The 13,755-nt window shown below is 40.0% G+C and overlaps 1 protein-coding gene across 2 annotated transcripts in view; it reads left to right on the top strand.

Annotated features, from left to right (window-relative positions):
- The first annotated feature begins 285 nt into the window (after positions 1–285).
- LOC131246154 (protein-L-isoaspartate O-methyltransferase-like) overlaps positions 286–13,755 on the top strand; it is a 36,903-nt gene continuing 23,433 nt past the window's right edge. Inside the window, exon 1 of one of the 2 annotated variants that reach the window (XM_058246060.1) lies at positions 286–543. In XM_058246060.1, the coding sequence (XP_058102043.1) occupies positions 289–543 (255 nt within the window). In that variant the 5' untranslated portion in view covers positions 286–288. Of the gene's footprint in view, positions 544–568; positions 768–13,755 lie in introns of those variants that run through there. The other variant, XM_058246061.1, reaches the window with a different exon arrangement.

Here is a 13,755-nt window from a genome sequence, read left to right as displayed (position 1 = left end):
GAGGCCCCGAAAAATTTTCACCCCTAGGTGTTTAATTCACACTTTGTGATCCACTTGAGCTTAGAGCTTCCTGATTTTAAAGCCTGTGCATTAAAATGATTTGGCAAATGAATGTACAGTGTGAGTAAAACCCATGTATTACGGTGCCCCTCAGAACCCCTTTCCGTTCCTAGTCTCGTCCGGTGCTGTAGTGGTTGCACGCGCCCCTTCGGATAAATACGACGTGATTCGATTCGGATAACCCGTTGCCCACTCGCACGTGTGCCGTGGAGTCGGTGGAGATCACTCATGCAAGTGGGCATGAAGGGTATCAAGAAATGCAGAGATCCTCCGCGAAGCGTGAACATGTCAGCGTACGTTAGCCGCTACTCTCCCCCTTTAAAACGACACCTCCTCACCTTCCCGTCTGCAGATTCCATCCTTCGCCCATCTCGCTTCCTCATCGCTTCCTTCTCATTATCTTCTCCTCGTCCTCCACCATCTTCTCCTCCTTACAAGAACCTCAGCTTCTGCAGCGGAGTTCGCCTCTTCCTGCAAATGGAGGTAGCTACTTCGCCCCTTCGTCTTCTATTCATGGTAGAGAATAAATAAGCATTCCAAACAAGTAGATGACCGACTCCTTCAAGGGAAATCCCATTTCGGAGTGTTTTTCTTTTCCGCAATTTGCCTGTGTAGGCGCTAACTAGGCGGGGATCCTGTCTTTTCTGAGCTTTTCTGAGATGGGTCTTGTTTCATCTTTGAGAACCTTCGTATGTGGACATCATAAGGTAGTTGGAGACGGTGATTGTTTTTGTTTGATGCCGTTTATTTAGATATTCGTTTCATCATCATCAAAGCCTCTCTTGCTGCAATTTGGGGTTGACTTCTAAAATGGTGGATTGGCCGAAGTTCTGCACAGCTCTTGGAACCATCCATTGCATTGACTCGCATAGCCTTTGCTGTTTACGTTTCTTATATGTATGTTGGCCTCCATCTTCCAAGATTGTGGGCCCTCTTGTGTATAAGGTTACCAGACTAGAGGGAGCCAGCCATGGGCCTGCCAGTAATCCTAAAAGAGGAACAAAAAGGGGGTCCGGCCAGGGTATGTGGGCCCCACTATGAACTCTGGAAGTGATGATGGGGTAGGGTAGTTTGACCATATTGAGCCCTAAGAGTTAGAAACTAGTTTGTGATTTGTTTAGTTGTTGGGGGTAGTCTAATTGGGCAAGAACTATAAAGTGCAAACTCACTATCTTTGTTTTTATAGAAGTTTCTAATCTAATTAGACTATTGATTCTATTAAGACCCAAAAGTATTCTAGTTGTAGGGAAGTTCTATACCAATTTAATTTTGTTTATGAGATTTAAAAGGTTTTAGAAAGTCTTAGTTTGTTTGTAAGTTGAATTAAGAGTAATTTGATAGTTTTTATGATTGTTGAACTGGCTATGCTGGCAACATGCCCTTTAAGAAAATAAAGCATGCAACATGCCCTTTAAGAAAATAAAGCATGCAACATGAGCAGAGGCTGAGTGTTGCAGGGATGAGGATGTTGAGATGAATGTGTGGTAAGATTGGGAAAGATAGAATCAAGAATGAGGTTGTTCAAAGTAACCTAAGAGTAGCTCCTATAGGAGGTAAATGGAGTGTGGATTGAGATGGTTTGTCCATGTGCTCAGTTACTTGAAGACAACCTCTGTAAGAACTGAGAAGGGGAACTTTGATCTGGATTTAGGGCATGAATGGAGAATGAGGGGAGGACCTAGAACTAGGACTTGTCGTGGCGATGAGTAGGCATGGGAAAGCTTTTGACTTATCGAGGATAAGGCCTTAGCTAGAAAATGCTTAGCAAAGCATTTTTGGTAAAGCTAGACCCAAATAGTTGTGATGAGGCTATGATGATGATGATTGAATACTTCAGTTTCTCCTAACTTTTCATAGCTGCAATGTTGGCCTTTATAGTCTGTTCTTTTTTCCTTTTGTTTAATGTGATTTTCTTTTTTTGGTAGAGATTGTGGAATCCATTCGAAGGGATACATTTCTTTTCATTTGCATCATTTAATTGGTATTAGATGAAAGTTCCATGGGCTTTGTTTGATTTTCGTGGTGAATCATACGGATGCAAGTAGGCACTGGAAAATGAAGTTGAATCAATGCAAATAAGCAATACAAACGCTCAAATAATAATCTCCAATGCAGATAATAAATCAACCTAGATAAAAATCTTGATTTTCGTCCGCAAGTAGTCCAAGTCTGAAGCTGAGTTGCATCGGTCAAACTAATGTCATTTGTCTGAAACTAAACGAGTTGCTGAATTAAAACTTGCAAATTAATAAAGAAATATTTTATGATTTGAAAAATCATTAAAAGACAAAAAGATTCGTAAATAAAATGCTACAGCAAAATGTAAATTGTGGTGGAGTGGAGCACTTACTAAAATTGCACCTGGTGTAGGATGCCACGGCTACGCGCGAAAGCTTGGCGGAGCTATAGAATGGTGGCTATGTCTTAGAAGGGGGGTGATTAGGAATTTAGGACCAAATAAAATGTATGCCTTTTAACACACAATTGTTTACGTAAACTAATATGCCAATTAAACTAAACAAGGCAATTAACTCTAAAGATTCTAAGCCAATAGAGGGTTCAATCACATAAACTACTAAAGATATGCCAATTATGCAACTAGTTTATAAATGATGGTATACATGTGTGTGGGATGTGCTAACTATTTAAATCCTACCATTCATCTAATCATGCATACATATAATTCAACAAAACAATTACGTTAAGCATAAATAGAAAAGTGCTCGAATGACAATACCAAATACAAGCATGTATAGTGGTTTAATTTCCCTACTCTACTCCCGGTGGACGCACTCTTCTCGAGTGTATTGGATTTTACTATCAAAGGTTTTAAATCAAATTTACTTTTAACTTTTACAGTCCTACACAAGGACCTACCACGTACTCACCTGTGCCAGTGGCCTACGCAAGGACTTACCGCGTACTCACTTATGTCTGTAACTTACACAAGGACTCACATAGTGTACACTCCTGTCGGAGGTTCCTGCAAGAGACTTTAGTTGGTTTTTTATCGACTAACCAACAACCTCGGTCTTAGTCCAACAACCTACGTTTGCTCCTGCCGGAATCTCCTATGGAGACTAACACGTACACACTCGTGTCCGGCGAATTCGACCTTACATAAGAGCCTAGGTCCTACACAAAAACCTATTAAGTTTGGGTTACAAACTCTTACCCTCAATTCGACACAAGGAAAGAGAGTATTGACTCACTGATTGACACTTGTCGAATTGAGCCCATTTGACCCATCGTCTCGAGTTGCTTGATTGATGCCCTCCCGTGCTTCAATCAGCTCCTCTTTTGCTCCCCCGATCGTTGAGATTGATGCTTTGCCAATGGTTCAACTCTAAGATTAAACACTTTGCATGCGATGTTCTATTGAGGTGACCAAGGTGATCGGAGTTAGGGTAGAATCTCCTACAACTAATGGAAAGTTGAACTCTTAGGGGATTCACCTTGATGGACACTCTAGAGGTTGATAGACGTTAGGATTTGCCAATCAAATTGGTGTCTAAATTCTAAAGAGGGCTTGAGATCATGATCTTCTTTTACAAGAGCTTGGAATGCTCATTAGAGTGAAGAATCAATAAAAAGATAGCATAGATCTCTTTGGGATAGAGCCTAGGATGTTTGGTTGAGATTTGTATGCACTAGAGTCTTTAAAATGCCAAAAATTCATCCTTTGTCCACAGATTCGGATGCAATATTTATAATAAAAAGGCTGCAACGGATCTCTAACGGCTAATCTTCAGTTCGACCAAAAATAGGGTCGGTCCGACTAAAACTGGTGGTGCAGGGTTAGTTTGACTGGAACTGTCAGGACATGGTCATTTCTGAAAACTATAAGTTCAAGCTTAGGTCAGACCAAAGTTTAGGTTCGGTCGCTTCAAAGCCAGCCGAATGACGCTCTGGCTGGAGCCGAATTACACTAGATTTCAGGGCTTTTCTTGTTGTCCTATTTTGAGCACTTTCGGTGGGACCGAATGGGGATTTGGTGGGACCGAATGTTGCCTGAAATTGTGCAGTTTGTTTTCCAACAACTTGGGACTTCTAAAGCCAATTTAAGCATGTTCAATTAAGGCTCCTAAGGCTAAATGATGATCAATAAAAATGTTTACCTATTAGGGTTAAAATCATTTAAAGGTTTAGGTTGTTTTAGGTCAAGGGCTCATATACCTATTCTTTGCTCCTTGATGCTCCACGTCTTTTTGTGTCTTCGGTCTTCAGCTCCCAAGGGCTCAACCGGCTACATGACATATGGACTCACTTGATTGACAAATAAGGTGCACAAATCAGTGCACTAACACTTACCTTTCTAGGAGAAGACATTGGATATAGGAAGAGAGAAAGAGATGCCAAACAGGGCAATCTTGAGCTAGATCTTGAAAGTGGTGAGTCTTTTACCATAACATCCAACATAAGATAAGAAGATTGACTTTGAAAAAGGTATGCATTTGCAATTATTAACAGTGATAGTAGCGAAAAAAATGGTTACGAGAGAGATGATAGACAAATTTAATCTAAAGGTCGAAGAACAATAGTAACCATATAAGATTATATGGTCATAGAAAGGTAACAAGATTCTCATCCATACTCGTTGTTCCATAATTTCTCGATGGACAAGAAATTCAAGGATTTCTGTAGTGTTAGCACATAAAATCATTTGTCCATGCAATCCGGCTTGTCTTTGGGTTCATCTCCACCTTAAGCCGCAACTTATTGACCAACTCTTGTGGGGGAATATTCATACTACTTCATCCCCAATAACATTAATCTTTATTTGTCTCGGACCTCGTACCCCTATAATAATGGTAGAGTAAGAGGTGGCCCAGAGCGGAATTGACCGTTGATCCATCAACTTCTGAGCTAGCAACAGTATAGTTGGTGTACAAGTCACCTCTTGGATATCTGATCGAGACGTAATTGCAGTGGCCACCTGGATGAAGTCAGCAATTCCTATGCCATTTTCGAACCCACCAATAGTAGTGGGAGAGGTAACCCCACCGCTTAGCATGTACAAAATTTCCCTTCTCAAGTAGGGAAGATATCGGTTGACTCTAATATTTCATTTTGGCTTCTTCAAGGTTCTCCACACTTGTTACTTGTTAGTTATTCTCCCCTAGCTGGTTATGATTGTTGTGCCTCTGAAATTATTGCATTGTTGTGTTTGTGTGGATAATTGATAGTTTCCGTTTATGCCGACCATTATTACCCTGTGGAGTGAAGGTGTATGGGTGGACTTTTAAAGAAGATCATTCTAGTGGCCGCTCTTTTAATACGCTCATGTTTTTGGGAAAAGCTAATAAATCTCATCTATGCTATGAGATCTAATTGTTGCCATCTCTGTTTGGATCTCTCCTTACAAGCTGTTGCAACAGCGGACTCCTTGTTGACTTTCATTTTCTGACACCTTGCATTAGGCCAGTCTTGATGCACTCAACAACAAGGTGTTAGTGGGATGGTCTGAATGCATCCTCCACACTGAGGTGTCCCCAACATAGTTAGATAAGATCTCTAAATGTGACTCATAGTTAAAAGAGTCAAAATCCTCTCTTTCAGCTTACACATTCCACCCTAGTGCTCATAGGAGGATATTCACGTCACCACAATTGTGCCTTAAAATGGTGCCACCAATATTGAGTAGAGCCCTACCGATAGAAAAAGAAAAAAGAGTCGAACCCTTTAGTTCCATTTTTGTTCTCATCAGTTGCATGATCCTTTGGTCAAAGTTCTTCTCCTACTTCAACTCGCACTTTTAATACCCACGTTCCTGTTCCCACTTCCTAATGGGAGGCATTTGCTTACTTGCTCTCGCAACCAAATTTCTTGCCTCTTTGCTTCATGCTTTGTGCAACTCCCCAAAGATGACTACAATCTCAAAATGAATGTGGTTCATTGAGTCGTCAAGTTATGAGGCTGAAGATAACAAATGACATGGATAATGCAGCTATAATAATTGGGACCCATGGTCCTTGTCGAGGATATCATGGAGGTTGGTGTTCAAGGTGGGCCATAACTTTGTACTCCCTTCTCCCTATTTGGTGTGAGAAACATGAGTTATCTAGAGAAATGCTACCCGTCTCCACATGTCCTTTTGGATCTCTGGGTTCCTTAGATAGTCCATTGCCTCGTGGCTGGGACTCATCTATTTTGCTATTTTCCTCTTTGACAATCTTCCAATTTGTCATAACATCCCCGTTAGCATCTAGTTAACCCTTCATAACATCCCCGTTAGCATCTAGTTAACCCACCAATAGTAGTGGGAGAGGTAACCCCACCGCTTAGCATGTACAAAATTTCCCTTCTCAAGTAGGGAAGATATCGGTTGACTCTAATATTTCATTTTGGCTTCTTCAAGGTTCTCCACACTTGTTACTTGTTAGTTATTCTCCCCTAGCTGGTTATGATTGTTGTGCCTCTGAAATTATTGCATTGTTGTGTTTGTGTGGATAATTGATAGTTTCCGTTTATGCCGACCATTATTACCCTGTGGAGTGAAGGTGTATGGGTGGACTTTTAAAGAAGATCATTCTAGTGGCCGCTCTTTTAATACGCTCATGTTTTTGGGAAAAGCTAATAAATCTCATCTATGCTATGAGATCTAATCGTTGCCATCTCTGTTTGGATCTCTCCTTACAAGCTGTTGCAACAACGGACTACGTGTTGACTTCCATTTTCTGATACCTTGCATTAGGCCAGTCTTGATGCACTCAACAACAAGGTGTTAGTGGGATGGTCTCAATGCATTCTCCACACTGAGGTGTCCCCAACATAGTTAGATAAGATCTCTAAATGTGACTCATAGTTAAAAGAGTCAAAATCCTCTCTTTCAGCTTACACATTCCACCCTAGTGCTCATAGGAGGGTATTCACGTCACCACAATTGTGCCTTAAAATGGTGCCACTAATATTGAGTAGAGCCCTACCGATAGAAAAAGAAAAAAGAGTCGAACCCTTTAGTTCCATTTTTGTTCTCATCAGTTGCATGATCCTTTGGTCAAAGTTCTTCTCCTACTTCAACTCGCACTTTTAATACCCACGTTCCTGTTCCCACTTCCTAATAGGAGGCATTTGCTTACTTGCTTTCGCAACCAAATTTCTTGCCTCTTTGCTTCATGCTTTGTGCAACTCCCCAAAGACGACTACAATCTCAAAATGAATGTGGTTCATTGAGTCTTCAAGTTATGAGGCTGAAGATAACAAATGACATGGATAATGCAGCTATAATAATTGGGACCCATGGTCCTTGTCGAGGATATCATGGAGGTTGGTGTTCAAGGTGGGCCATAACTTCGTACTCCCTTCTCCCTATTTGGTGTGAGAAACATGAGTTATCTAGAGAAATGCTACCCGTCTCCACATGTCCTTTTGGACCTCTGGGTTCCTTAGATAGTCCATTGCCTCGTGGCTGGGACTCATCTATTTTGCTATTTTCCTCTTTGACAATCTTCCAATTTGTCATAACATCCCCGTTAGCATCTAGTTAACCCTTCATAGCACCCATTTGGTCTGTTAGCTGTTTGATCTTCTTCATTATCTTCTCATTTTGATCTTCCCCCACCATCTTAGGACTAAAAAGAGATCCACAAGTCCCACTACTTATAGGCGTTATTTTTTGTTGCCTTAGGAGTGAGGAATAAGATTTAATAGGGATAGGTTTGGGCTGACGTTAGGATTGTTTTAAGTTTAAAAAGTGATGTGTGATTGAGCTATAGGTTATGATGTGGGTTGATTTGAGGGCTTATGGGCCTGTTTGGTGGGCATGGTGTTTGTAGTATCGGTATCGTTGCATGTGTGCATGGTGTTTGTAGTATCGCTATCGTTGCATGTGTCGCTGACTGGGGATATGAAACCATGTATCGACATCACTGATATTGTTGCTGATACCAGGAAACGTATCGCTAACTCAGGGAAACATTGAGGAAACATGGGGAAAATTGTGAAAATTTTCAGTGAAACTTTAGGATATGGTAAAATACACATATTTACATATTTATGAATAAAAAAATTGTAAAAAAGAAGAAGCATAAATAATAAATTTTCATTTAATGGAGGCCTAAAGCATGTGTTGTTGTAAGAAATTAGTGCAATAATAACCAAAATAAGTTTTTACATATATACTACATACTTGTCTAACCATGCATACATACATATTTAACCATCCATCTATCCATGCATACATACATATTTTACCATCCATCCATCCATGCATACATACATGTTTAACCATCCATACATACATGCATACATGTTTAACCTTCCATCCATCCATCCATGCATACATACATACATAAATGCATCCAATGCTTACATACATACATACATCCATTCGTGCATACATGCACATACATGTTTAACCATCCATCCATTCATTCATGCATGCATACATACATACATAAACTCAGGCATACATGTCTAACCATCCATCCATCCAGCCATGCATGTATACATACGGACGTCCGTACATACATGTCTAACCATCCATCCATCCATACATGTTTAACTATCCATCTATCCATCAAACTATCCATGCATGCATAAATGGACGCATCCATGACCCATCCATCCATCCAGGCATGCATCCAGACATACACACATACATTCATGCATTTCATGATACAACCATGCATTCATACAAAACATAGTTTTTCAGTGGAATTTTTTTTTTTTTTTTAAATAAAAAATATTTTGAAAATATTTTTCTTAAATAAACTGATTTCCACCAATGCAACCCATTATCATAAGCATGGAACCATAATAAGAAAATATCATAAGAAAACAGGAATCTAAATGAAAAAAGTTGAATCGATAGATCAGCCATCACTCATTATCATGTTAAAAATTAGGCCCCAAATTACTTAATTTAGGCAGAAAAAGGGAAAATTGGTTTTCTCCAATTTCCCCAAATTTCTCCCATTTTTATAATCTAATCTCTCGAATTTCCACTCAAATCCATGTCAAAGAATGAGAATCACGCATTGACCTGGATTTGGGAATAAATTCAATGTTAAAAAGAAGAAGAAGAAGAAGAAGAAGAAGAAGAAGAAGAAAGAAACCACAAATTTCTACAAACTTCCATACCTTGAGGGTTCTGGCCCATGAACCTTTAGGTCTTCCATTTATCCTCCAATAATCTGTTTTGATTCACAAGATTTTAAAAAAAATTGTCGAAATCAAGTCCCAAACAAGATCCCCACAAAAAATTCTCCAAAATCACTATTTACACACCCCCAACCCAATGTTGGTAATAATATCATAAATACTGCAGCTGTATGTGAAAAAAGGTCGATAAATCAGCGATATAACGACGATATATCACCAATACCTGGAAATCCTATGATTAAAGAAAGCTCTGGTATTGCCAACCCGGCGATACTAGCAATATTATCATTATTATCGCCGATGACAGGAACACTAGGCATGTGTCATACAATTGTTTGGATAGTGTTGCCTGGATAATATCATTTTGTGATGATAAAAGTTGTCATGATAATGGATACATGGAGTTTGGCAAGGGCGCAGTAGTGCAAAGTGTTAAATGGATACTTTCTTAAATCAACACTTATGTCAAAGGTGGAGTTCAATTTTTTGGTCATACTCCATCCATAGTTTAGTCAATGATTTGGAAGGTCTGGATTGTTGTATAATCATTGCACAAGTACAATTTTCTTGAGCGCATGTACATGAACCATTATACTCCACCAACCATTTTAGCCTCGTTCCTTGTAAAGTTGGAAGTTCCAATAGTCAAGCCTCATGTGGAAGAAAGTGGGTGCACGAGGGGTGCGCCTACCTCTGACGTGGGATGAATGATCTATGTTGACACCTCACTGTCCATCAGATGCATCACACCTTTTTTAGCCTTGATCCCAAAAATCAGGCAGATCAAAATCTCTGGAGGACTGAAAACAGTTAATGATGGAAAATCATGACTACTTAAGTTTGTGGCGGGGTCCATCTTATTTTTGGAATGGCCTGATTATTGGAGTGTCCCTTCATTGTTGTAGGATACATCTGATGAATGGATTGGATATCAGATACAAACCACGTTTGGGCCCATACGTCAGTAATGGTTGGCATCCTCATGCCAATTGTTTCCTATGTTGTGGCTCACATGAGTTTAGATGAGCTTAATTTTTGGGCTTCTGTGTTAAAATGAGGTGGCACACCTGATGGGATGGTTTGGATCTCACTCATGCTACCATCCTTCACATGGCTAGTGTGAGGCACTAAAATTTTTCTTATCAAAATAGTTGGATTCAAAGTTTTTCTTGAGATACAATTGTTGGCATAACGCGGCCAATTAACACTAGAAAAGAAGGCATGCAAAATAGCACTATTTTACCTAGTGTGCTACTAGCACAATGTGTGAGTACCAAAAGCATAATTAGTCTATGCTACTAGCTTTACTTTGTGCACATAATGCTATGACATGTGCCAGGTATGTTTTGGAACACTGAGTTGGTTTTGTAGATTATATCAACTAAAATTATCATTATCGCATAGAAGTGAAAACAAAATTTGAGGAAATAGGCAGATGACTATAGTAGCATGAAGTGGGAAAGTATCTGTTTCAAAATGTTAGAGAGTATAAACTGCTAAGAAATAGGAGTGGGAGCGCAGATCTAAAGCATGATTTAAAGCAAGAGCTCCAACTAACTAGAAGGATTTAGCAACTAAGTGCAGGATGCCAGGACCCAATAGGTCAGGATGCCCAATTTCAAGTTAATAACAAATCTTTTGTTATTAAGTGAAAAAGAAAGGTAACAATTTTTGCCAATGTGACAGCTCCTGCAAATAAAGTAAAGAACATGGCACTTGAGACTAACACTAATGGCATTATTTTAGACTGCAGAAAATGGAGAGTGGGAGTAGCAAGATGACTAAGATGTTGATGCCATATGGAGGACAGAGTAACTGATGAGAAAGATGACGCCACGAAAGGAACACAATCAGATGAGCGCAGATCTAAAGCATGATTTAAAGCAAGAGCTCCAACTAACTAGAAGGATTTAGCAACTAAGTGCGGGATGCCAGGACCCAATAGGTCAGGATGCCCAATTTCAAGTTAATAACAAATCTTTTGTTATTAAGTGAAAAGGAAAGGTAACAATTTTTGCCAATGTGACGGCTCCTGCAAACAAAGTAAAGAAGATGGCACTTGGGACTAACACTAATGGCATTATTTTAGACTGCAGAAAATGGAGAGTGGGAGTAGCAAGATGACTAAGATGTTGATGCCATATGGAGGACAGAGTAACTGATGAGAAAGATGACGCCACGAAAGGAACACAATCAGATGAGAAACACATAGAGGCCACCAAATCTAGTTCCCAGAGCAAGGAATCAACCATTCGTCAGATCCTTACAAAGAATGTATCAGGAGTGAATTCAAAGTAACTCAAAAAATTTCATGTTTTGAGAAACAAACATTAGGTTCTTTGAAGATATAATGCAAATCATTGGGTATAATTATCTTTACGCTAGTAGATGGAATGGAGGCGGATCTAATACAAATGGAGACGAGTAGCACTACCAACCATTATAAGAGTGTGAACAGTGTAAGGTGTTAGTCAAGGAAGCATATCAGGATCATTGATCATGTGAGAAGTAGCATCCTGTCAGGGTACCAATCTGGATAAATCAGGAAAGTGCGAGATATTCTGGAAAGTTTTTAGTGCTATGGTTGCATGAAGTGTGAAGCTAAGCAGCAACAGATTCAGGTGTGAGTGCAGGGAAGCATCTGTTTCCAAATGTTAGCAGAAGTATAAACAGCTAAGAAATGTGCCGGCAATTCTAAGCAGAAGCAGCACCAGATTAGAAGGATCATGCAACCAAGGTTAGTGCATTGGATTGAGAAGATTAATTGTAGGAGGCGGTATGAGCCTATGGAGGATGGAAGGGAGAAGCATGTAAAGAAGGTAGGCGATGACATTTTAATGTTGAGTGACCGGGAAACTGAAAAATGTGACAAATGATCTGAGACTGGAAATGGGTGCACAAAGAATGTTGTTGGGCTGGAAATAGGTGGACCAATAGCCATCATCTTGACCACCGTGACCTTTTAGCCAAACCACCATGTCATCTAATAACCAAGAAATAAACTAAAGCCACCAGCTCGACCATTTTGCTGAGCACTGATATTGCTCCATTATGATATCCGAAGTGACCATCACCATTGCAGCCATCACCATGGCCATGTGGAGTAAGAAGAGTGGGAGGCAAACTGGACCTCAATGTAGAGTGGCATTGAAGACGAGCTTCTTATGGCGAAGAATGACATGTAACTCAATGTAAGGTAGCTACCGGCAGACACGAAAGACATGAAAGAACTACTCATACTCAGTCCAAGACCATTGCATAACTAGTGTAATAGAGAAGAGAGAGTAGGTACTGGTAGATACGAAAGAACTAACACATACTCAGTCCATGACCATTGCATAACAAGAGAGAACCTTGAAGTGTAGGAATTGTTATCTCTATTGAATGGATTGAATAGAGGTATGATATTTATAGGCTTCTTGGATACTTCTCATGCCTATGTAAAAGATTTACAAGATAATGAGAATGGGCCCATGGTACATAGAAACTACGAGAATGCCCTCAAGGATTGCACAACTATCTGTTAACGGAGGTATATGGGCTGGAGCGTGGAATAGGTTAGAATGAGGGTTGTTTTATGGACAATTCATTTTTCATTCATTTGATACTATGGCTATGAATATAAACATGGTTACTTTTAGGTCTTGTGTGATCCATGTTTGGATTCTATTGAATGGTCTTTGCTGATCATGGTGCGCCCACATGGGTGTCACATAGGGTTTCACTTGTAACAAGCTAATAAGAATTCACTCAACCAAGAAAAGAAAAATAGTGAGAATTCATATTGGATCCTTGCTCATGTTGGAGGTATGTTGTTTCATTCTCCATAGTGGGCAGAGCCATGATGACTAAATTAGTGAACATTCTACTTGCGAGGATTTAACTGCACCAAATTTAACACATCATCAACCTAGGCAGCTGGTGCCAACCTTTAGAAAAGACAGTAATTGATCCTTAGTCTGACGATATCTTAGTCCTTGGGCCTTGATTTTGTTAGGTGGGCTTGAATTGATGATCTAAGCCGTTGATCTGATTGGACCTACTGTGGATGGACAACACCCCAAAAGTATCCCAAACTCCTTGATTGTAATCAAACTCTGCACTTGCTTGTAGTCAACCTATGTAATAGTCTATTACATTGTGCCTGTGGGAGCCTTGTACTCTCATTGCTGGTCCCCAGCCCAGATAAAGTGGGGTTGTGTCAGGTTGGCAGCTAGTGTGAAGCTTATGCCACAACTTCCATCATGAATCCAAATAATATGACATACCAAACTCATACTATGTCGTTCCCTATCAATGATGCGTTGCATTGGAACCCGGGTGTAGTGAGAAATGGGCAAGGGTTGGCTACGACATCGTCCAAAAGCGATCGCCACAACAGCACCTGGTTGTTGTGAGAAGTAGGCAAGGGTTCCTGTGCCATTTCAGATGCATGCCAGTAAGAAGCTAGTCCAAGATAACATGATTCGTCTTGCCACACTGAATATAGGAACATTAACAAGTAGGAGTGTAGAGTAGTAGATATGATGAATTGAAAGAGAGTTAACATAGATTGCATTCAAGAGGCCTAGTGTAAAGGGGCCAAATCTAGAA

Source organism: Magnolia sinica, chromosome 5, assembly GCF_029962835.1.
Source record: "Magnolia sinica isolate HGM2019 chromosome 5, MsV1, whole genome shotgun sequence".
NCBI classification, from domain to species: domain Eukaryota; kingdom Viridiplantae; phylum Streptophyta; class Magnoliopsida; order Magnoliales; family Magnoliaceae; genus Magnolia; species Magnolia sinica.
Note: the sequence above shows the minus strand (reverse complement) of the source record. Positions and strands in the feature narration are given on the sequence as shown.